This window comes from Choloepus didactylus, chromosome 4 (genome assembly GCF_015220235.1).
Source record: "Choloepus didactylus isolate mChoDid1 chromosome 4, mChoDid1.pri, whole genome shotgun sequence".
NCBI classification, from domain to species: Eukaryota; Metazoa; Chordata; class Mammalia; order Pilosa; family Megalonychidae; genus Choloepus; species Choloepus didactylus.
The window spans coordinates 95,987,449-96,009,648 of record NC_051310.1 but is presented as its reverse complement, the minus strand read 5'-3'; the positions used below and the strand labels follow the sequence as shown (position 1 = coordinate 96,009,648).

The 22,200-nt window shown below is 37.6% G+C and overlaps 1 protein-coding gene across 6 annotated transcripts in view; it reads right to left on the bottom strand.

The window, feature by feature from the left end:
- ADAMTSL3 (ADAMTS like 3) overlaps positions 1-22,200 on the bottom strand; it is a 389,485-nt gene that overhangs the window by 137,537 nt on the left and 229,748 nt on the right. For all 6 annotated transcript variants that reach the window (XR_005216378.1, XM_037833191.1, XM_037833189.1 and 3 more), the window contains 5 exons: positions 20,095-20,233; positions 18,928-18,978; positions 17,096-17,300; positions 12,532-12,679; positions 11,111-11,195 (listed from right to left, as the gene is read on the bottom strand). Coding sequence is in view for 5 of the 6 variants with exons in the window: in XM_037833191.1 (XP_037689119.1) it covers positions 11,111-11,195; positions 12,532-12,679; positions 17,096-17,300; positions 18,928-18,978; positions 20,095-20,233 (628 nt within the window). In the remaining variant the exon portion in view is untranslated. The remainder of the gene's footprint in view (positions 1-11,110; positions 11,196-12,531; positions 12,680-17,095; positions 17,301-18,927; positions 18,979-20,094; positions 20,234-22,200) is intronic.

The window sequence follows — 22,200 nt, the reverse complement described above, 5'->3', positions numbered from 1 at the left end:
ATGGCCTTGAGACTATAACTTTGTAACCAAATAAACCCTGTTTATAAAAGCCAATCCATTTCTGGTATTTTGCATAATGGCAGCACTAGCAAACCTGAACAGAAAACTACAAAACATTGCTAAAAGAAATCAAAGAAGACCTAAAAAAAAATGGAAAGACATTCTGTGTTCAGGAATTAGAAGAGTAAATATTGTTAAGATATAAATTCTACCCAAAGCAATTTACAGATTCCAACAGCCTACTTTGCAGAAATGGAAAAGCCAATCGTCAAATTTATTTGGAAAGGTAAGGTGCCCCAAATAGCCAAAACAATCTTGAAAAAAAAGGAATGAAGTTGGACGACTCACACTTTCTGACATGAAAGCTTATTACAAAGCTACAGTGATCAAAACAGTATGGTCCTAGCACGAGGATATACATACAGACCAATGGAATTTAGTTGAGAGTTCAGAAATAGACTCTCACATCTATGGTCAATTGATTTTTGACAAGGCTGCCAAGTCCACTTAAATAGGAAAAGAATAGTGTTTTCAACAAATGGTGCTGGAAGAACTGGATATCTGTATGCAAAAGAATGAAGGAGGACCACTACCCTATCTCACACCATATACAAAAATTAATACAAAATGGACCAAAGACCTTAATATAAGAGCTACGACTACCAAACTCCTATAAGAAAATGTAGGGAAGCATCTTCATGATCTTGTGTTAGGCAATGGTTTTCAGACTTTAACCTAAATTACAAGCAACAAAATAATAAATAGGTAAGTGGAATCTTCTCAAAATTAAGAACTTTTGTGCATCAAAGGACTTTGTCAAGAAAGTGAAACGGCAGCCTATTCAATTAGAGAAAATATTTGGAAAAAACAAAACCTACAGGAGCTTAATATCCAGACTATATAAAGAAATCCCACAACTCAACAATAAAAAGGCAAACAACACAATTAAAAATGGGTAAAAGATTGAATAGACATTTCTCCAAAGAGGATATACAAATGGTTGAAAAGTACATGAAAATATGCTCAACATCATTAGTCATCAGGGAAATGCAAATCAAAACCAAAATAAGATACCATTCCACACCCACTAGAATGGTTACCATCAAAAAAATGAACAGAAAATTTCAACTGTTGGGGAGGACACAGAAAAATAGGAACATTCATTGCTGGTGAGAGTGTAAAATTGTGCAGTCACCGTGGATGACAGTTTGGCAGTTCCTTAGAAAGCTAAGTATAGAATTATCACATGACCTGGCAATCCCACTAACAGATACATACTCAAAAGAACTGAAAGCAGGGACTTCAACACATATTTGCACACTGATGTTCATAGCATTATTCACAATTCATTATTCACAATTGCCAAAAGATGGAGATAACCCAAGTGCCCATTAACCAATGAACAGATAAACAAAATGTGGTAAATATACACAATAGAGTATTATTCAGCCCTAAAAAAAGAGTGAAGTTCTGGTTTATGGGACAACATAGATGAACCCTGAAGACATTATGTTGAGTGAAATAAGCCAGACACAAAAAAGGGCAAATATTGCATGATTTCATTGATATGAAATAATTAGAATAAACTCACAGAGTTAGAATCTAGAATATAGGTTACCAGGGGATGGTTGAGGGGTAGGGAATGGGGATTTAATGCTTAATGTGTACAGAATTTCTATTTGGGTTGATTGTTACGTTTTGGAAATAAGTGGTACAGATGGTAGCACAAAATTGTGAGTGTAATTAACAGCACTAAATTATATATGTGAATATGTTTACAAGGGTAAATCTTAGGTCATATACATGTTACTAGAATAAAAATTAAAAAACAAAACATAGGATTGTACAACACAATGAACCCTATTGTAAACAATGGACTACAGTTAATAGTACAATTACAAAAATGTTTTTTCATAAAGTATAACAAATGTACCACACTAAAGTAAGTCATTAATAGGATGGTGGGTATATGGGAACACTGTACTTCTTACATTTTTTTTTTTTTTTGTAAACCTACAACTTCCCTAATTTAAATTTTTTCAAAAAATGGCAAAAGGGATCTAAATGGGAAGATTATTCTGGATCATCCAGGTGAACCCAATCTAATCACGAAAGTCTTTAAAAGCAGATAAATTGTTCTGGCTGGAGTCAGAGAGATGCAGGAGAGATTCAAGCATGCGAGGGACTTATCTCACCAGTGCTGGCTTGAAGATGGAAACGGCTGTGAGCCAAGGAATGCAGACGGCCTCAAGCAGCTGAGAACGAGCTCCAGCTGACAGTCAGCAAGGAAACAGGACCTCAGTTCTACAATCACATGGAACTACGACCTGAATGGTCAAGGAAGTGGATTTTCCCACGGAGGCGTCAAAGAAGAGCCCAGCCCAACAGACAGCTTGATTTTAGCCTTGAGGGAACTGGAGAACAAAAACCAGGTGAGCCTACTTGGGTTCTGACCTACAGTTGTGTGAGATAGTGAACACGCATTGTTTTAAGCCATTGCGTATGATTATTTGTTACAGCAGCAACAGAAAACTAATACACCTGGTTAAACAATTATACTTTGAGGTTGAAGAAAGAAGTGTTTATACATCTTAGCACAAAAAGCTGGAATAAAAAGTCAGGTGGACCTCAGACTTCACATAACATTCAAACCCAGGAAACGGAGTAAAAGTTTTGAGAGAGAGAATGTGGGATCCAAGATTATTATGTCCAAACTGTTATTCAAGCACAGGGACAATAGTTTTCTATAAAACAGGAATATAAATAGTACCTACTAGTAGAGTTGTGTGAGGATTAAATGTGAAGCTTTCATAGAGTAGGAAGCCCAATAAATATATAAACTAAAAACAGCAACAACTGCCCTTCATTGTTATTCTTATTTGTGCCAGATACTGTTCTAAGTGCTTTACATAAATTTTTTTCATTTACTCATGATTTTATCATTTACTCAAAACTCATAATACAACCTGATCAGGAAGTATTATTATTCCCACTTTACAGATGAGGAAATTGAGATAGAAAGGTAATTCATCACAGGTTACATAATAGCTGTTAGCATTATTTTACTCTGCCTGAGCAGTTTCAGATGTGAGAGAGAAGTATTTTAAAAATTGTCCAGGATGACAGTGACAGACTCCAAGGAAAATCTGAGACAAAACATTTTTTAGAGCAAATGCAAGCCAAGATAAGCATTTTTTAAAAAAATGTCAAGAACGGAGAAACAAAAGACCAATATTCAATTGATAAAATACTTCTCCAGCTTAAAAGAAGGAAAAGAATGTAATATGCATTAATAAAAGAAAAGCATATTTAAGAAAAATATTTATTGTTAGAAACAAAATTTATAGCATCTACTTAAAATTTAATAACAATAAATTTCAAGAGAACATATTCTATAAAATAAAAGAAAAAAGGTGGGATTAAAAAATCAATACATTGAGATGATAAAATCTCTGGCTTAGCTGAGAAAAGAATAAAGACCACTAAAAATAATGCAAAAGTTTCTACAACAGAAGAAGATCCAACGGCACTCTATAGAGATGCATTCAATGATGAGGTGGGCAAATGTTTTTGTTTGGGGGGAGGTGTGCTTCTAAAATACAGAGGAAAAAGACAAAAATATGCAAAAAAAAACCCAGAAGTTAAAAACAGAGAAAAGATTCAAACATATAATTGGTGAACCTTTAGAATAAATTAGAAAAATAATTGAAAAGAGGCATAAGTATAATAGAAAAAAACTTTCATGCACCCCCAAGAAAGATCTGAATCTATGCCCTAAAAGCCCTCACTGTTTAACAAAATTGTTGAAAAGAACACAATACCTGCACTTATTTTTGGGAAGTACTTTAATTTCAAGAATATGGAAAAAAAAACTTATTATATTTAAATAGAAAAAAATAGTTGCCAACAAAAGAAAAGGAAGGTTAGGCTCAAAATCTTCCTCTTTAATATTAAAAGACAGAGAACTCCAAAGTCACATATTTCAAACAAACAAAACAAAACAAAAAAAGCTTATCAAACAAGAACTCATGCCTCTGTTCTTGTGAGATGGTACAAGAAAGACATTCTTAAGTACGTGAAATCTTTGAGATTATGTCATCTATATAATTTTCCTGAAAAAGAAATGCACAAAGATCTTCTCAAGTTCAATGAGGATTTAGTTCTAAAAGGAATTAAAATAGTGTGTGACGTAAGGTTTTGTGGTGAGAATTTGCAATATTTTAAAATATAATTGATTCTAAAATAAGTATAGAAAATATGATTACAAAACCAATCAAATGTCATAAATAGTTTTTTTTTCCAAAAAATTGCATAGGGTAAACATAATTTACTGTTCATCATCTTGGCTCCAAATCCCTCATTGTAATAACCAAAATCATGAGGTTTGGAGAAGGTTGGGAATAAAGAAATTTATGCTAACTTACTCATTTTAAACAGGATGTCAATAGAAATGATATCATTCTTGATGTATACGATGATAAACATGTGAATGTTGATTTGAGTATATTAAAAAAGTAAAATTACAAAAGGTAATTCTGTAATAGCAGAAAACAAAGCAAGAAAACATAGATAGTATAGGAAAAAATCAGAAACAACAAGGAAACTCTCAAAACAGATGACCAGAAATAATCAGTAATGGTAATAAATTAAATGGATTAAACTCCCTTATTAAAATACAGAGACTGTAATTTAAAAATTTATAGAAGATAAAAATAAAATGAAATGCTTTAGAAATACAAAAAGTATAAGGATAAACGAGATAAGAAAAATAAAAATGAAAATAAAGTAGAAGGGCAAAAAGAGAGGTAGAAATATAAGGATAGAACAGACAAAATTATCATTACTTGAAGATGACATGATAACTAGGAGAAACAATAAAATTAGCCAAAACTTTTTGAAAAACCATAGGAGTTCAATAAACTCACCTGCAACCCACTCCCCTGCCCTTGGTTTTTCTCCCTCTCTCCCCCTTCCCCCCCACTCCGTGTGTATCTATCTGTCTATCTATCTATACACACAAGAGAATATATATATATACCTCCATTTTAAAATCACTAGGTTTTCCAGAATTCTAACACTCACTGATAGTGTTAGCTACAGGCACTGTAATAAGCATACTGCATGTATCATTTAATTTTTATATAATTTTCACACCAACCTTATGAGTACCATTATTTTCTTGATTTTATAAATGGAAAAACTGAGGTTTAAAAAGCATAAACAAAATGCCTGAGTTCTGTGACACTGTAAAGAAAACCTTTACACAAAATGTGCAGGGCTGCTATGCCTAAAACTACAAAATATGGAGGGGATTCTAACCCTGAAGATCTGAACAAACGAAGCTACACAACTCGCCCCTGACTAGGAAGACTCAGAATGATAAAGATGTCCATTCTCCCCTAATTAATTCAGGAAACTAATGCAGTTCCAAGTAATACCTCTGAAACAATTTTTGGGGGGAAGCTGTAAACAGACAATACAACTCTAAAATTTATATGGAAGGTTAGTTGAGAACAGTCTAAGAAAATTTTGACAAGGAATAACAACTGCAGGGGCACTTGCACAGCCTGACAGAAAAAGTATTTGAAAGCTACAGTAATTCAAATAATATGGTACTTGTCACTGAAGTATTTAGTTTACACACTGCGGTATTTTAAAAACAAAAAGCATAGTTTAGATTATTCAATAGATAGCATTAAGACAATTGATTGACTACTTGGAAAAAAATTAAGTTAGATTTTTATTATACCTCATATGTCAAAGTAAATTCCCCACGGATCAAAGTTAAATGTCAAAGGTGAAATCATAGAAAGCACTAGAAAACAGAATTAAAAAAGAAAAGATAATTTCCCAAAGTTGAAGAAGGTTTATAAAAGAGGGTGAGATTGTATACTGCTGGCTGCAACATATCAGTACTGACTTTCTGAAAGGAAACTTGAGAGTAGATATAAAACGTCTTCAATGTGCCTATCACCAGAAATTCCATTTCTGCAAATCTGTCCTAAGGAGACAATTATGGATGTGCACTTTGAAATTTGCTGCAGTCATGTATCACCTCCTCCAGGAAGCTGTCCTGACCCTCGAACCTTACAATACCATAACGCAATCATACGCTTTTCAGTCTACCTCATTAGACAAACCTAAGGAAAAGATGAGACTCGGATTCAGTCATTTGCCATAAAGCCAGAGCTCTTTCTAGTATCCCACATTGGAATTGTCCTTCACCACTTATTTGCTCTGAAATGTTGGACAATTCCTTAATCTTTCTGTGCCTTGGTTTCCTTATCTCTAAAATGAGGATAATAATAATGCCTCCTCATAAGGTCGTTGTGAGAATTAAACTTCTGGCACATAGGAAGTCCTCAATATTAATTTATTTTTATTGTCATTGTTAGAAAAATAGATTCCTGAAATATTACCCAATTTGATTTTAGCAGACACAACTTCCAGAAATGGAGAGGCTAAAAAGAAGTGAAGAAAACACAAAGTGCTTTAAATCCTATTTCCTAAAACCTATTTCCTTGGTTTTAGTATATGAAAAATGGGGGTGATGGCAATGAGACTGCTAAAGTACACAGAATCCCATAGTAATTAAGAAGGCTCCAGGGAGGAACTTTTAAAACAACGATGAACCATATCAACTGTCAACACATTCTGCAGCTGAACGCTAAGAAGGTCAAAACTGCAGTTCCCTTGGCTTAGCTTTATAAGCTATAATTTTTATTTTCCTAATTAAAAAAAAAAAAAGCCTTTGGAACATCCACTCCCTGTATAAATTCAGGGCCCAGGCCATGGTAAACCACAGAGGCAGAAATATTTATCTTCTCCAAACGGGTTTGGCACACTTTCCTCAGAGGATCTGAAATACAGCTGCATTTGTTCTCTCATTGACTGTCAACAAGCAAGCATCCCCAAACCACAAAAGACAGTGGTAATAAAAGGAATAACTGGAAGCTGAGATATGCTGCGGTTCTGTTTGGAAATCTAGGGAATGAATAGAGTCAGAAGTGGTGGCAGGAAACTATAAACTTCACACTAGACAGCCAGGAACGGGCCAGAAACTGCCAGGCACTGTGAATTATAAAGGAAAATTGCACAGAGACCAACGAGGGAGCAATGGGGACTGCATGGAAGGCACGGTCGCTGAGCCAGGCAACAGGTGCTGTTGGCTCAGTCTTCCACGGCTGGGGAGAAAGGAGTGGTGTTCTTTGGGAATAAAGGGCATATCAGCTTTGCTCTGTGAGCAAGGGGAGGAAGAAAACTACCATCCCAAACCAGGTAGGGCTGACAGAAAATGAACGCTTGATGTGAATGGGGGCTTTGAATGAGCTGTAGCTTATATCTCACTCTTCCAATTCAACAAAATGGTAGTTTCAGACCTTGAAAGGACCTTAGAGACTATCTGATCCAGTAGTCCCCAAACTTGGAGTCACCCCTCAAAATCACCTGGGGCTTGTTAAAAATGTTCATGACTGGGACTCATCCCCAGAGTGTCTGAGTCGGTGGGGCCCAGGAATCTGCATTTTGAAAAGCACCACAGGTGATTCTGATAGAAATAATCTGAGGACCACACTTTAAAAATGGTATTGTGGTTATTACAAAAACAGAAAGTCTTTATCTTTCAGAGATACATACTAAAATACAAATAAAATTATATGCTGCCTGGGTTTGCTTCAAAAATAATCCAGTGGGATAGGGGGTGTGATGGTTAGGTTCATGTGTCAACTTGGCCAGGTGATAGTGCCCAGGTGTCCAGTCAAGCAAGCACTGGCCTAACCATTACTGCAAGGACATTTGTAGCTGGTTAATAAACCAGAAGCTGGTTTATTAAATCATCAGTCAAGTGGCTGCAGCTGTGACTGATTACATCTATGAAGGGTGTGTCTTCCGCAATGAGAGAATGCAATCAGCTGGATTTAATCCAATCAGTTGAAGACTTTTTAAGCAAGACAGATAGAGGACCTCCACTTCTTTGACTGACCAGCGAAGCACTTCCTGAGTTCATCGAAGTTGCCAGTTCATTTCCTGAGAAGTTCATCGAACATCTTCATTGGAGTTGCCAGTTTGCTGCCTGCCCTACGGAATTTGGACCTGTGCATACCCACAGTTGCATGAGACACTTTTATAAAATCTTACATTTATAGATATCTCTTGTTGATTCTGTTTCCCTAGAGAACCCTAACTAATACAGGGGAGGTGTTGGTGGCATAGATAAAAGGAGAGCAGCCCTTGAGTCAATCATTGCTGAAGCTGGGGGAGGGGTTCATGGGAGCTCACTATATTTGTCTCTCCTTTTTTAACATACTTTTAAAAAAATTTTTGATCATAGAAAAGTTTTTTTTTTTTTTAAAAAGAGTTAACCAAGTAGGGACCATTCTCAACTCAAGAACAGAGCAGAGAGATGGAGGCAAGTGCAGCTTCTTGTGGGCAAGGAACAACCAAGATCCAGTGCGGCTGGAGCATTCAAGGCAAAGCAAGGAAGTGGCCAAAGATGAGACTGGGGACCAGGAGGGATGATCCTCTGCAGAGTCTTGATGGCTTTGCAAACAAGCACAAATCTTTGGATGATGGGAAAACATCTGGAAAGAATCAGATTTGTGCTTTAACTAGATGATTTACTTGCTGTGTAGAGGGTAGATTTGAGGAGAACAAGTGGGATAGAAAGCTACTGTAGAAGTACTATTAAGCAATTACATGTCCTGGACATGGATGGAAGTATGGAGGAGAAAAGAAACTGGAACTAGAAATATTTAGTAGATTTAATTGGCAGGACTTCAAATTACAGGTGAGGGAAGAAGGAGAAAGAGGCAAAAATGACTCCATATTTAGAATCTGAAGAACTGGATGGCAATTCTATTAACCAAAAAGAGAATATATAAAAGGATTAGCAATTGTAACCTAATTGTGTTTTGGGAACAAAAGATCCTGGTAAGAGGCATCATTCCAGGTTGATAACTACCTGACCTTCCTTGAATGACAACTATATCCTCCCTTTCAGTGCTCTCAAATCCCTTTCTTTCTATAGGGCCTTCCCTCGTTGCCTTTACAGAATCAGGAGTTCAGAGCTGGAAGAAGGTTCCAGCAGTATTTAGCCTAGTGCCTTACTGACTTGCCTATGATCAAGACTGTCCTAATTTCAAATGAAAAAACAACACACACACACACACACACACACTCTCTCTCTTTTCTATCAGTTTGACCACAAATCTTGTCACCTTCCTTTAATCGTCAAATAACCATTGCCCCATTTCCTTCTGATTTGAAAATTTGTTTCTTAATTCTCTGCAGTGTTTCCACATCTATCCCTCGAACGACGCTAACTGAGAACTTTCTTGTCAAGTGAAAATCTTTTCTTAGTCCTCATATTTTTGCCTTGGCTGTCCCCTTCCTTACCGCCCCCCCTTCCTTGTTTGGTTTCTGTGACAATGAATTTTCCTGTTTCTCCTCCTTCCTCTGCTCACTCCTACTCCTTCAACAGCCACCTCTTCTGATTCCCCTTCTGGCTCTGTATCTCCAAGATGCTGTCATGAGCCCAACGCCCTTCTCTCTTCACTAGACCACTCTGGAGCCATTCGCTCTCACAGCGTCCACAAGCTCTTCTGTGTTCATATCCAGGCCTGACAGTAGACCCTGTGGAAAAGCTCTGGGCACGTCAAATATGTGCTGCACGAGTCCTCTTGGCTTCATCACTGGAGGCATGATGCCTTCTCAGAGAAGCAATCCACACTCCCCAGGGCTCCCTGCTGGGCTGGACCACAGTTAAAGGGGACATTGACAAATGAGAGTATGTTATGAAAGGAGCAGTGAGGTTCAAGAGGGATCTAAAAACAACAAAACATGAAGAACTGCTGAAAAGGCTAAGAATGATGAACTCAGAGAAGACAAAGCTCTCGGGATCCATGATAGCTTTCTTCAAATTCATTGAAAACTTGTCAAATGGGCGAAGGCATAGATGTGTTGGTTCTGTTGTTTCAGAGGGCAGAAATTAGGAGGAGGTACATGTTGGCTCAACAGGAGGGAAAAAATCTTGCAAATAACTCAGGTTACTCAACACAAGGACAAGCTGTCTCTCAATGCAATCAACTCTGACCACTGCTGGGGGAACCAGAGAAGGAATGCCTGCTCTGAGAGAGAGGCCATATTACCTCTGAAATCCTTTTTCCTCTAAGATTCTGTAACTGATCTCTTCTTAGATAGCAGTCAGCACCACAGATCTGGCATGTCCAACATGGAATGAGCAGTCTTGTCCAAGGACTTGAGTCTGTCACTCATGCTGTTGTTCCTACAGACTCCTGGACTAGAAATCTCAGAGCATCTTTGATTCCTTTTTCTTATTCAGTCCCTAGATCTCTGCCTCCAGCATGTTTCTTTGATTTGCTCTTGAGATTCTTAATCTCCGCTGACTCATTACAATCCAGACGCATGAAATCACATGTGGACTGCAGTCATTGGATCTTTTGAGAAGGAATGGACCCTGGAGAGATCAAGTCCAATCTGCTCATTTTACAGGCAAGGAGAATGAGCTTCTAGAACAATTAAAAGACTTACTCAAGGCCACACACTTAATAGTGGTGTTTCTGGGCTCCAAGATGCATATCATAGCACCATGCTCTTCCCACTACCGCCCCCCCCCCCCCCCAAATCCAGAGCATCCCTGGGATTTCTTATAATCAATCACTCAGGCCACCCTAATACATTTCAACTTAGAGACTGGCCATGAGTTAACCATGGAATGATTGTGTGTGTGTATGTGTGTATGTATGTATATGTGTGTGTTTATTTTTATATATATTTATCTATATCTATAAATAGTGTAATGGTCCTTGGTCAAATCATACGTGATAATTTCCAATCTTAAATTGTAACAGACCACTGAGTCTGCTTTGAGTTTAATACTGCTCTTTTCTATGCTTCTCACAGTTACTGCCAGAGGAGGACTGCTGAATTGTGAAATAACGAAGAATTCTAGCCAGCTCAAGCTCTCTAGAGTCTGCAAATCCAGGTCATTTGGAAACAAAATGTAGCATTGTACTCCAATGAGTACAAAAACTACATATATCATGTTAGCTGGCTGTGCCCTGATTACTTCCATAAAAGGTCCTGGACTCACGTTGGTTCTTCTGTTGCTATTCTGGTCTCTTCTAGTTCTTGTGCTTGTTTCAGCCAAGGTAATTTAGCTTCCACTGGACTTTTTTCTAAGGATAAGAAAACATAAACAATGAGCTTAATTACAGGCAATCATTAAGGCGTTGGATACATGATCATTACTTGCTGAAGATTTCATTAATAAAGAGATCATGTTTTATGAATGCAAATTGTGTCCTTTAACACAGTCCATTAGGTGGATTCTGGAATGAACCAAAGATTCTGCCATGTATATTTTAATTAACAAATTATCCACATGCAACTGAAATTATTCCATGGCACAGTCAAATATGCTCTCTAAGTTAACATTAAAATGCCTTTTATAAATCAATACCTATCTCTATTGTTTACATATTAAAGCTCTTACTTCTACCATATCATCTTTATTTTTCCACAAATTATTTTTGTCCATTGAACAAATAAATTAATAGAAAAAAGAAAACCTCATGGAGGTTTAGAGAGGTGAGAGGAGAAGAGAATTCTTGCTATGGTCTACTCCAAACTTTATTATTGTAGTTGTTGAGGGAGATGATAACCAATTACTACTGGCATGCAGGAGCAACCTCATGCCCCTTCCTTTTCTTTTAAACAACCTTAGACATGAAAAAACAAACAAAACATTTATAAAGTGAGAAAGAAAATAATTGTGAGCTGCTTCAGGGAAATCACACACACTAAGAACGTGTCTATGACAGTACCATGGAATGGAGATGGGAGGAGAAAAGACTTCACTGATGGAGTTATATAATTAGTGTTGGTACATGGTACCACCCATTTCTTCCAATTCAAGTGGAACAAATGGGAACTATAGGAGAAATCCTAAATAATAGTATATCTAGATTGGGAACTGAAAGCTTTCATTCACCCCATACTAGGCACCGGGACACATGGTGAAGATGACATCACTCCTCCCCGAAGAAATTCTCAGTCCAGTGCAGAGATACGTACAAAGTACCACTGGGAACAAAGAATGAGCACCTTGGAGGAAGAGAATAATTTCCATCTCCTACTCCTTCTTCTCTTTCTCTCCCATCTCTTTCTCCTTCTCTACCTCTTTTTCTACCTCATTTTTCTCCTCCTTCTCCTTCTCCTTTTTCTTCAAGGTGGGGACTGCATCAAATTAGTTTATGTCTATCAAGAAATGTTAGTACAAGGCTAGACAGATGGGGGCTGCTCGGTATGTACTGAATTGAACAGTGGCTCAATCCTCCAGATCAATAAATCACATATGCCCCAGCTCTTTATCTAGGTTGACAGCTCTATTGTTATCTGTCAAAAAATAATTTTCATAAGATAGTTACTGAGTTGAAATAGAAATGCTGCGATACTGGAATGAGAGCTGGAAACCACCATTTGACTTGAATTTTAAAGGCACTACAAACTTACCTTTTGGTTTGTAACAGGGGATGGGAATGATACATTCTTCTTTGATGTGTAACTTCAGTTGTGGGTTGCAGCCCCCAACGTGCTGTCCTTGGTGGTTGATACACAGAACAACCCGGTAACGTAACCCCCGGCCACAAGTCACTGTACACTTGAAAGAAAAGAGGGGAAGCCAAAGAAATTCCTTTATGTGAAGAGACCCACAAGGTATTAATTGGGCACATGCAAAGGAGAGCCACCAATTTATGTGAATATTAGACACAAAAGACCTTCAGATAAATATTCATAAAGAAGGGGACAGAAGTTGATTTTCTGTGATGTTTGTACTTCAGGGTTCCCTTGCACAGGTTCCTTCTAATTCTCAATTCAAAGACAAAGTCATACCACAGGAAAAACTGAATTGCTCTGAAATAGTAAAGCTCAAATATGAAAGAAACTTGATACAGGTTTTCCCAAATTTGATTAAAATTTCACAAGACATTATAAAAAACAATTTGTGAAGCTGAAAGAAATGTTTCTAAACTACCAATAAAAAATCTAATTTCAATCAACCATGCTAGCAGAAATATTGAATTATCTTTCTGTTTTTTCCATAGAAATTGATCTTACTAGATTGTTGTCATAAGAAGAGGCCTCCAATAGTATACAGCCCCAAAGTGTAGGAACTAATATCGGTAAGTCAAGTCATTAAAATTTATAACAACTTTATGTTATTTTTCCTTAAATTTTGTGAATTTTATATTCTTAAATTTATTTATTTATGGTTTGGAAGGTATTCTTGCCTATGAATGGAGTATTTTCATGTCCTGTGAAAATCTAGGATATCTTTTCAATTTATCTATTTAAGATGGTGAGTATATATGTATGTGTCTTTGTGTATGTATGTTTGTTTTAATTAAGACTTTATCTTGTAAGATAGTTTTGTTTTACAGAAAAAATGATTAGATAGAACAGAAAGTTGTCATATGCCCCTTCTCCTCTGCACACAATATTCCCTATTATTAACTTTTTGCATTAGTATGGCAAATTTGTTAGAATTGATGAAACAATATTATACATTATTATTAACTAAAGTCCATAGCTTCCATTAGGGTTGTTATCAAATTTTTAAAATTTGTAATTAGTCCAGTTTCTTTTCTAATTCTAAATAAACATTTATTTTGATACTCAGTATTTGTGGTCTGTATTCATCTTCTTAAAGGGTCACACCCGTGCACCCCCTATCCCCCCACCCCCCCGGTGTAAACTTTGGGATCCATCAATTCTGGACACACACCCCACCCAGGAGGGGCTGCGAGTCCCTGTGCTCCTGCTACTGGACAGCAGACACTGTTCTTTGTATGTGGTCTCACCAATCTTCTCACTAATTAATGATCTCACTAATCTACTAACATGCAGGCCATTGGCTTCATCCCCATGTAACAGATGAATGAATGGGTCTCCACCTAATGACTTTGTTCAAGGTCATGCAGTCCCCATAAGGCAGAATAGAATTCCATTCTTGAGCTTCCTCTTGCCAAAGCCGTGGCCTTGCCACTGCTCCTAAACCACAGAGATTCTTTCCTGAGTCCATAAATGTTGTCACAGAAGTTTCAGAGGTTATGGAGCACTTTCTCATCATACACACATCTCCAAAAAGGGCTGAATATTGGGAAACCTCTCTTTTATCATCATCTCATTCCTGTGACCACTGAACAAATACTGTACAGTAATAAATGAATGAAGTTTGTGATGAGACCCTGCTTTTAGGAAACTGACTTACCTACCCTCTTTGGTTATTTGAAAGATATCTATGCTAGATCTTGAGAGGCCAAGGTTTCATATTAGTGAAGGAAGAAAAAAAGTCTGCCCAAAGAATGAAACAATATAGTTATAAAGTTTGCCAATATACTAGAACTGATCAATCCAAAGGAGCACTTACTCTTTCAACGTAACCGCTCTGATCAGCTGGACACTTATCCCAGCCATACTGTCAGTATTACATTTACAGAATTCTTCTTTGGAGCTGAATATATAACCTCAGCAAGAGCTAGTCTTATCACTGAAGATGTATTTGATTCTTGGAAAAAGTGAGAAGTATGAGTCAAGTATGGTGAATGACTTGAAGGAGAAAGATTGGTTAACCATCCTTAGCCTTGAAATTATAAGGGATGATAAAGTCATGATAATGATGTGTATGTGGAAGTGGGGTCAGATGGGTGGAAAAGCTCTAAAGCCAACACAAACAAATGTATATTAAAAGAGTTGAAAAGAAGCACTGCAGGTTGCCAAGGCAATGTTGACTGGGGGCTGGAAAAGTGAATTTCCTAACGATTGCATAACAAATCCTTTTGCAACTGAGGTGGCATTCTTTGCTCTCAATAAAATCGAAAGAGAATGGACTCAAATTGTCAGCTGATGGTTCACTAAACAGAAGTTTTGATGATAGAACACCACATGATTTTTGGCATATAACTCAGGAGTTCCAAGAACTGAATTTATTGCTATAATAAAATCTTACCATTTCAGTCTATTTATTTATATGAACAAGTTTTCCCAGCATGCATGTGAAAAACAAAACAAAACAAGAAACCAACAATAAAAATTATGAATAAAATTATTGCTGAACCCATGGCTCATTCTGGCAATGGATTATTTTTTAAAGCCTCATTCACCTTAAAATTTTATTTCAAATGAAAATTTACTTTTTATGTATAATAATCATTTAATAACAATTTAATCATTGTTATAATCAATTTGAAATAGATTTATGTTGTTTTGATCAATTGTGTACTAAAATTAAATTTAATAATAACTCAATTTTTAATACTTGGAACCTTATAGTCACAGTAAGTTAAAATAAATTAATTTCAATTGATATACATATCTTTTTGGAGAGGAGTAGAATAATGCAATCAATAAAATACCTTAAAGCATAAAAATATACTATATTAGGATAAAATTCTGTGGGGAGAGTGGTGAAAATATGAGTTCAAGGCGAAAAGTATAAAATATTCAACTTGTTAAAAGGCTTGTTCATGTGCTTTTTATATAAAAGATGGCAGGAGTAGAAATTATGATGGTTTTAAATTCCACTGGGCACATTTAAAAGAATGATGCAAAACTTCTATTTAAAAATGTCAGCATTCACAACCTGTTGGAAATGATGTATTCTTTGAAACTATTTAAACTTGTGATTAAAAAAATTTTAGATGTCAACCTAAATATATGTGAGGGGTTATATAATTTCCCAAACTGCTTTTGGGGAGGGGGTGGTATGCAAGCAAAAAAAAAAAAAAAAAAAAATGGATAAATATGGCCCTAACAAAGTACCAATGAAGTTGGAGAGGGTGATGACATAGAGTCCACAGATAACGGAAACGACTTTGTGGAGGAGGTAGCATCTGAACTTGGGCTTGAAGTGGGTCTTCACCCAGCAGACTCACTTATGATGATCCTTCAAATTCTGGTTCAAGTGCCACCTCCTTTCTGAAGCCTCCCTGGCACCCACCAGGTGGAGTGGATCATCTGCCTCTGTGCTCCTGCAGGTCAGGATACATGATACTGCTAACACAGGGTGCTAAACTGCCTTGCAACTGTTTGCATGCCTGTCTCTGCAAATGGATTCTGAGCTTTTGGAGGATAGGAGCAAGTTCTATTTTGTCCTTCACATGGTACCTGATACACTGAATAAATGCATAGACATATGTGTGTTTGTGTGTTGTGTGTGTGCGTGTGTGTGTGTATAAAACATGGATACACAGAACTAAATATGTAAAGATCATTCAGGAGTAGAGAAACTTGAATTGATTATGTCTCACTCTATGGAAAATTAAAAGATTAAGATTAAAATACTAAATATTAATGCCTGCATATTTCATATTTGAAATATTGCGACTGATTTTTATTTGTTCTGGAAGCTTACTCAGTCATCTTCCTTCTAGAAAGTAGAAACTAAGCTAATCTGATGTGAGGCTTTGTCATATCTCTAGGATGTTTCCCTTCTTCTCTTTTTCCCTTTCCTACCACTTGATCCCTCAGTGACTAATACTGTAGCTTCCAAACAGGTGCTTGCTTCTGGTCTTTCCCAACATTCATCTATCTTGTCTCAGTTCCTTAAAACATATTATTTCCTTCAATAAAAGTCATGAATCTTGTTAGTAAGTACTGGATCAAGGACATACTTCTAATCTCAGCATTAGCATTTTCATTTATCTTCCCACTCTTAGTAACCCGAGTTCTCGGCCTTTTTCAACTTCCAGTCCTTCCATATCATTCCTGCCTCTGTGCTTTGTTCCGCTATCCCCCACATCTTCAAAGATCGGTTAAGCGCTACAAGGGCAACAAAGACTTCCTGGTCAACTCTGCTCTAACAGCTGGTCCTTCCAGGTGTGCCATAGTCCTTAAAAATAATAATTCTTACCTACTCTGATGCTTGTGGTCTCTTCTACATCATCCTTCAACTATCTTTCAAAGCAATTTGAGTGTAGGGACCATGTTCCTCTCTGACTTTTGCATCCCCCATGCTGACTAGCATAGTGTTGGGCACAGCAAATATTCAGTGAAAGAGGCATCTTCCAAGTCTGACCTGAGACCACTCCATGGCGATCCACTTGGGGCAATCGAAGAGATTGCAAGTTTGCATAACCTTGGGTTTAGGCGCATACATGCACTTCCACTCCTCCACCTGCAGTATCTCTCCATGCATGGACTCCTCTACACACACAAAGCTCCGTCTCTGAATTCCTCCTCCACAGGACACCGAACATGCAGTCCAAGGATTGTGTTCCCAGCTCAAAATCAAACAAATAAAAACACATTATTTAGTTGTTTGTTCGTTTCTTCCAAGTCTGCAAAGATGGTGGCAAAAGGTACAGCCTCAAGCTATTAACTATTGTTCAATTGAAAGAGGTTCAGGAGTTGGAATCATAAGACCTTAGTTCTATCGACCACGCACAACCTGCATACCCAGGGTCACTTCGCTGTTCTGAAACTGAGGTTTCTGTCAAGTGGGGATAATAAACCCACCCTAGTTATCCTTCACTGGGACACTGCAAAAATCAAATCAATTAAATATGGAGTGTGAAAGCATCTTTAAATTGTCTCTGAACTATAAAGTAGTAAAGAAAAGGTATAAAGTGCCTTAGTCTCCAGGCTGCTGTGACTACACCACACAATAGATTGGCTTAAACAATGGGAATTTATTGTCTCCAATTTCACAGGCTGGAAGTCCAAAATCAAAATGACCAGTAAGACCATACTTTCTCCCTAAGTGTACAATGCTCAGGGGCTGGCTTGCCACAGTCCTTGGGGCTCCCTGGCTTGCACTTCTGCCTCCTTTCACACGGTGATCTCTCTCCTTGTGTCTGGTTTTCACTGACTTCCAGCTTCTTCCTGTGTGGCCTTCTCTGACTGACCATGTCTACATTTCTTCTGCTTATAAAGGACTCCAGAAATATGGATTAAGCCCACCCAGGTTCAGTTGGGCCACAACTTAACTAAAAATATCATCTTTAGAAAGGCCCAATTTATAAATGGATCCACGCCCATAGGAACACAGATTAAGAGTAAGAACATATGTCTTGTTGGGATATATAATTTAATTGACCACAGACAGCATTCCTAGAGAATCACAGAGACTCAGTCAGAAGGACCACACTCGTCACTGAGGTGCAGAAGGGTGTATGGGTTAAACTGTCTCCCCCGAAAACACAGGTCCAAATTCTAATCTCTAGTACCTGTGAACATGGCCTTATTTGGAAAGAGGGTCATTGCAGATGGAATTAGGTGAGTTAAGATGAGGTCATGCTGGAGTAGGGAGGGCCCTTAATCCAAAAGGCCTGGTGTCCTTCTGAGAAAGGAGGAGATGCAGACACAAGAGGGGGGAAGGCCATGTGATGACGAAGGCAGAGATTAGAGTGCTGCAGCTGCCAGCCAAGGAACGCCAAGGACTGCCAGCCAACACCAGAAGCCGGGAAGAGGCAGGGATTCTCCCCTGCAGGTTTCAGAGGGAGCAGGACCCTGGCAACACCTTGATTTCAGACTTCTGGCCTCCAGAACTGCGAGAGAAGAAATTAATGTTGTTTTAAGCCACCCAGTTTGTGGTACTTTGTTACAGCAGCCTTAGGAAACAAATACAAGGGGCAATTGAATTTCTGATGAATTACAATGCTCGCGCTCCCTTGATAAGCCCAGGCATCCAAGAGATGCTGAAACCTCCAGGGACAGGAAACTTCGTCTTCCAGGCCGGTTAGTCCATCTGATTCTTAGAAGAGATCTTTCTTTTGGAGTTGAAGTCTGTTTTCCTTTATTTAATATCTATCTCTTGTACATTTTATTTAGACTATTGCTACCAATGCTATGGTTCTTGCAAACAATTTAGAGTAAAATACAAAAAGGAAAAGGAAACACGTAACTCACCGAGGGAGAGGTTGGAAGTGGTCATAGGGCATAATCTCTTTAAATCCATCACTATAAATGAAATCATTGTGAGAATATCATTTATAAAACAAATGACACATTTATCAATTGATTAATATAGACTTGACATCCCAAGAGAGCTCTTTCAAGTTGAAAACTAAATATTTCAAGTATTATGAACTATTCCCCCAAATTCAGTCACCATTTCCTAAGTTACCAGGAATATCTCTGACACAAACCATCCCCAATTCTATAGAAATGTAGAAAACTATTCTAATAGTATTTATTAATCAAAGGAAAAAGAGTCTCTTACTCTAGATAAATGTATGTATTGCTATTTACCATTTAAAAGAGTTAATCTGATAAATATATAAATGATATTAATAGTCATAATAGTAGGTCTTCAGAAAACCCCTTTATTTCACAGAATTTCTCCTTCAAAAAGGTCACTATTGACAATTATGTTCAATTGGGCTTACAGAAAATGGGCAATTTAGTGATAGGAAATGAAATCCACTGAGAACGCTTCCTTTCCCACTTGTGCATCTCTGCCTTAGCCAGCTGGCAGATTCTGGGGAATTCCGGGACTTGATATTGTGCTGTTATTTTAAGATACTGTAGTAAAGCCAGGAAACTTCCCCAGGCAATCCGAGTCAGCAGGTCCTAAATTATGCAATAGGACAGTTTATGCATAGCTTTTCCGCTTTGGCATCAAAACGTTTAACTTCCTTGTACAATGCATTACTTATGCTACATTGAATGTGAGCACTTCTAAAGTCAAAATGTGGTAATGAGTGACCCAGTTTCAAAGCCAAAATGATGGGTTAACCTATTTATGACTGGCAGATGGACTAGATATTGTACTCCAATGAAGAGATCTTTAATATTTTGTTTGGCAGGGGATGCTCAAAAAAGATTCAGTAAAAAGAGCTTAAATATCTACAGCACAAGAGAGAGCTAGACAATGAGTAGCCTGATGAGCGAAGGTGTCTTAATTCCTATCACTGACCACAGCTTTCAACGTGAATGCAGACATCTGCCACCATTGCATGTCCAAAGCCAGGAAATGGAGGCCATGTCTCCCTGCAAAGATTGATTAATCAGTCTCTGCTGCAGCTGATTTGTGTTTTTTTCTACAGTAAAGGAGGCATAGGCAATTATACTTACCTTGATGGGCAAGGATCCATGCTGCATTCCTTCAGTTTGGGTTTTGGTTTTACATTTTCAGGGTAGTAATGGCAGTAGTGGTCAGGAACCACCCTCTTCAAGCGGATATCCACACATTCTGCAGAATTGAGCTGATAACCTACAGTGGTGGAAAATGGAGGTCTGAATATTGCATTTGTTTCTTTGTACTTGGCAAAGCTATCACCTGCCACATGCTTTTTTTTTCCCTCCATTTTTAAGAGATTTAACTCAGTTGCTCTCAAACCCTGGATGTACAATAGAAGCACGTGGGTAACTTTTTTAATACACACTGAAGTCCAGACCCTGTCACAGTCCAATTAAGGCAGAAGTGCTGTGGCTGTGGTCCAGGAAGTCCGTGTTTCTAAAAAGATTCTAATGATGGAATCATTTCTAAGATGATTGAAACGTGTTGCCAAGGTTGAAAACCACTACTTAAATGACTGTGGAAGTCTTAGCACTTATAACTAAAAAACTATGATAGACTCTTTCAGAAAGTGTTTGGACCTTAGGTCCAGAAGGTTACTCATTCATTCTCCTCCATTCTTAATGCATTGCCATCAGAGCTCTGAAAAAGGTCCCCCTCTTGTTTCCCTTCCCTTTCCTCCTCTCCCCCCATAACTACTCCCATTCCCATCCCCACCTCCCCAGAGAAACCCACTCCTGCTTATTTGTCTTCAAATAGTTGATTACTTTTAATGCAATGTTATTGAAATATATTCACATACCATACAATCATCCAAAATGTACAATTGTTCACAGAATCATCATATAGCTGGGCATTCATTACCACTATTTCTGAACATTTTCATTACTCCAAAAAAAAAAAACACAATAAAAATAAGAATTAAAAAAAATATATAAAAAAGAACAGCAAAACATCCCATATCCTCACCCCACCACCATTATTCATTTACTTTTTGACCCCATTTTTCTACTCATCTGGATAAAGGGGATGTGTGCCCTAAGGTTTTCACAATCACACAGTCACACTGTATAAGCTATATAGTTAAATATGATTGTCTTCAAGAATCAAGGATACTGGATTGCAGGTCAACAGTTTCAGGCATTTCCTTCCAGCTATTCTAATAAACTAAAAAGGGATATCTATATAATGCATAAGAATAACCTCCAGAATGATCTCTCAACTCCACTTGAAATCTCTCAGCCCCTGAAACTTTATTTTGTTTCATTTCTCTTCCCCCTTTTGATCCAGAAAGCTTTCTCAATCCTATGATGCCAGGTCTAGGCTCATCCCCTGGAGTCACATCCTATATTGCCAGGGAGATTTACACCCTTGAAAGTCATGTCCCACAAAGGGGAGAAGGAAGCGAGTCCACCTGCCAAGTTGGCTTAGAGAGAGAGGCCACATCTGAGCAACAAAAGAGGTTCTCTGGGGTTGACTCTCAGGCACAATTAGTAGGCTTAGTCTCTCCTTTGCAGTAACACTGTTTATTTTTTATATGTCCTTAAATATGCATGGGTCTTATCTAATGCTGTTTGTGTGTGTATCTGTTTTTAACTTTAAAAATGTTACTGTGTTTTAAATCTTGTTCTGTTTTCTACTTTTCTCACTCAACATTATGTTTTTGAGATCTAACCATGTGACTAGGTTTTGCTTCTTTCTACTGCATAATATTTCATTGTTTGCATATGCCATGTGTTACTCGTTTGCTCTCCCAGGGTACCTAGGGCGCCTCCAAGACCAAGAAACTTTGTAACTGGACCATTAAGCATTGTCTATACAGGGAAGAACAAACCCTGCCCTCCTACCCTCCCACACCACAGGCCATCAAAGGGGACAGAATGAGGACATTCCTTGTTGTAGTAAATTCAGTTTGTTCAGTCTCTGAGGAAAGTGAACATTCCAAATAGATGAGTATTGAAAACTTAAAAACTCACAAAGTGATGCTTCTATTTCCTGAAAGATCTGACTCCAGGTTTCCTGTCACCATCTAAGTGTCACATTAAGTTTAGCATAAAAAAGGCAGTTTTTGAAAAACAGATTGAGCTCTTCAGGAAAAAAAAATGCCTAAAGCTAAGCTCTCAGCCTCAGCCAATTGGTCTAAAGGTCTAAAAATCTATTTA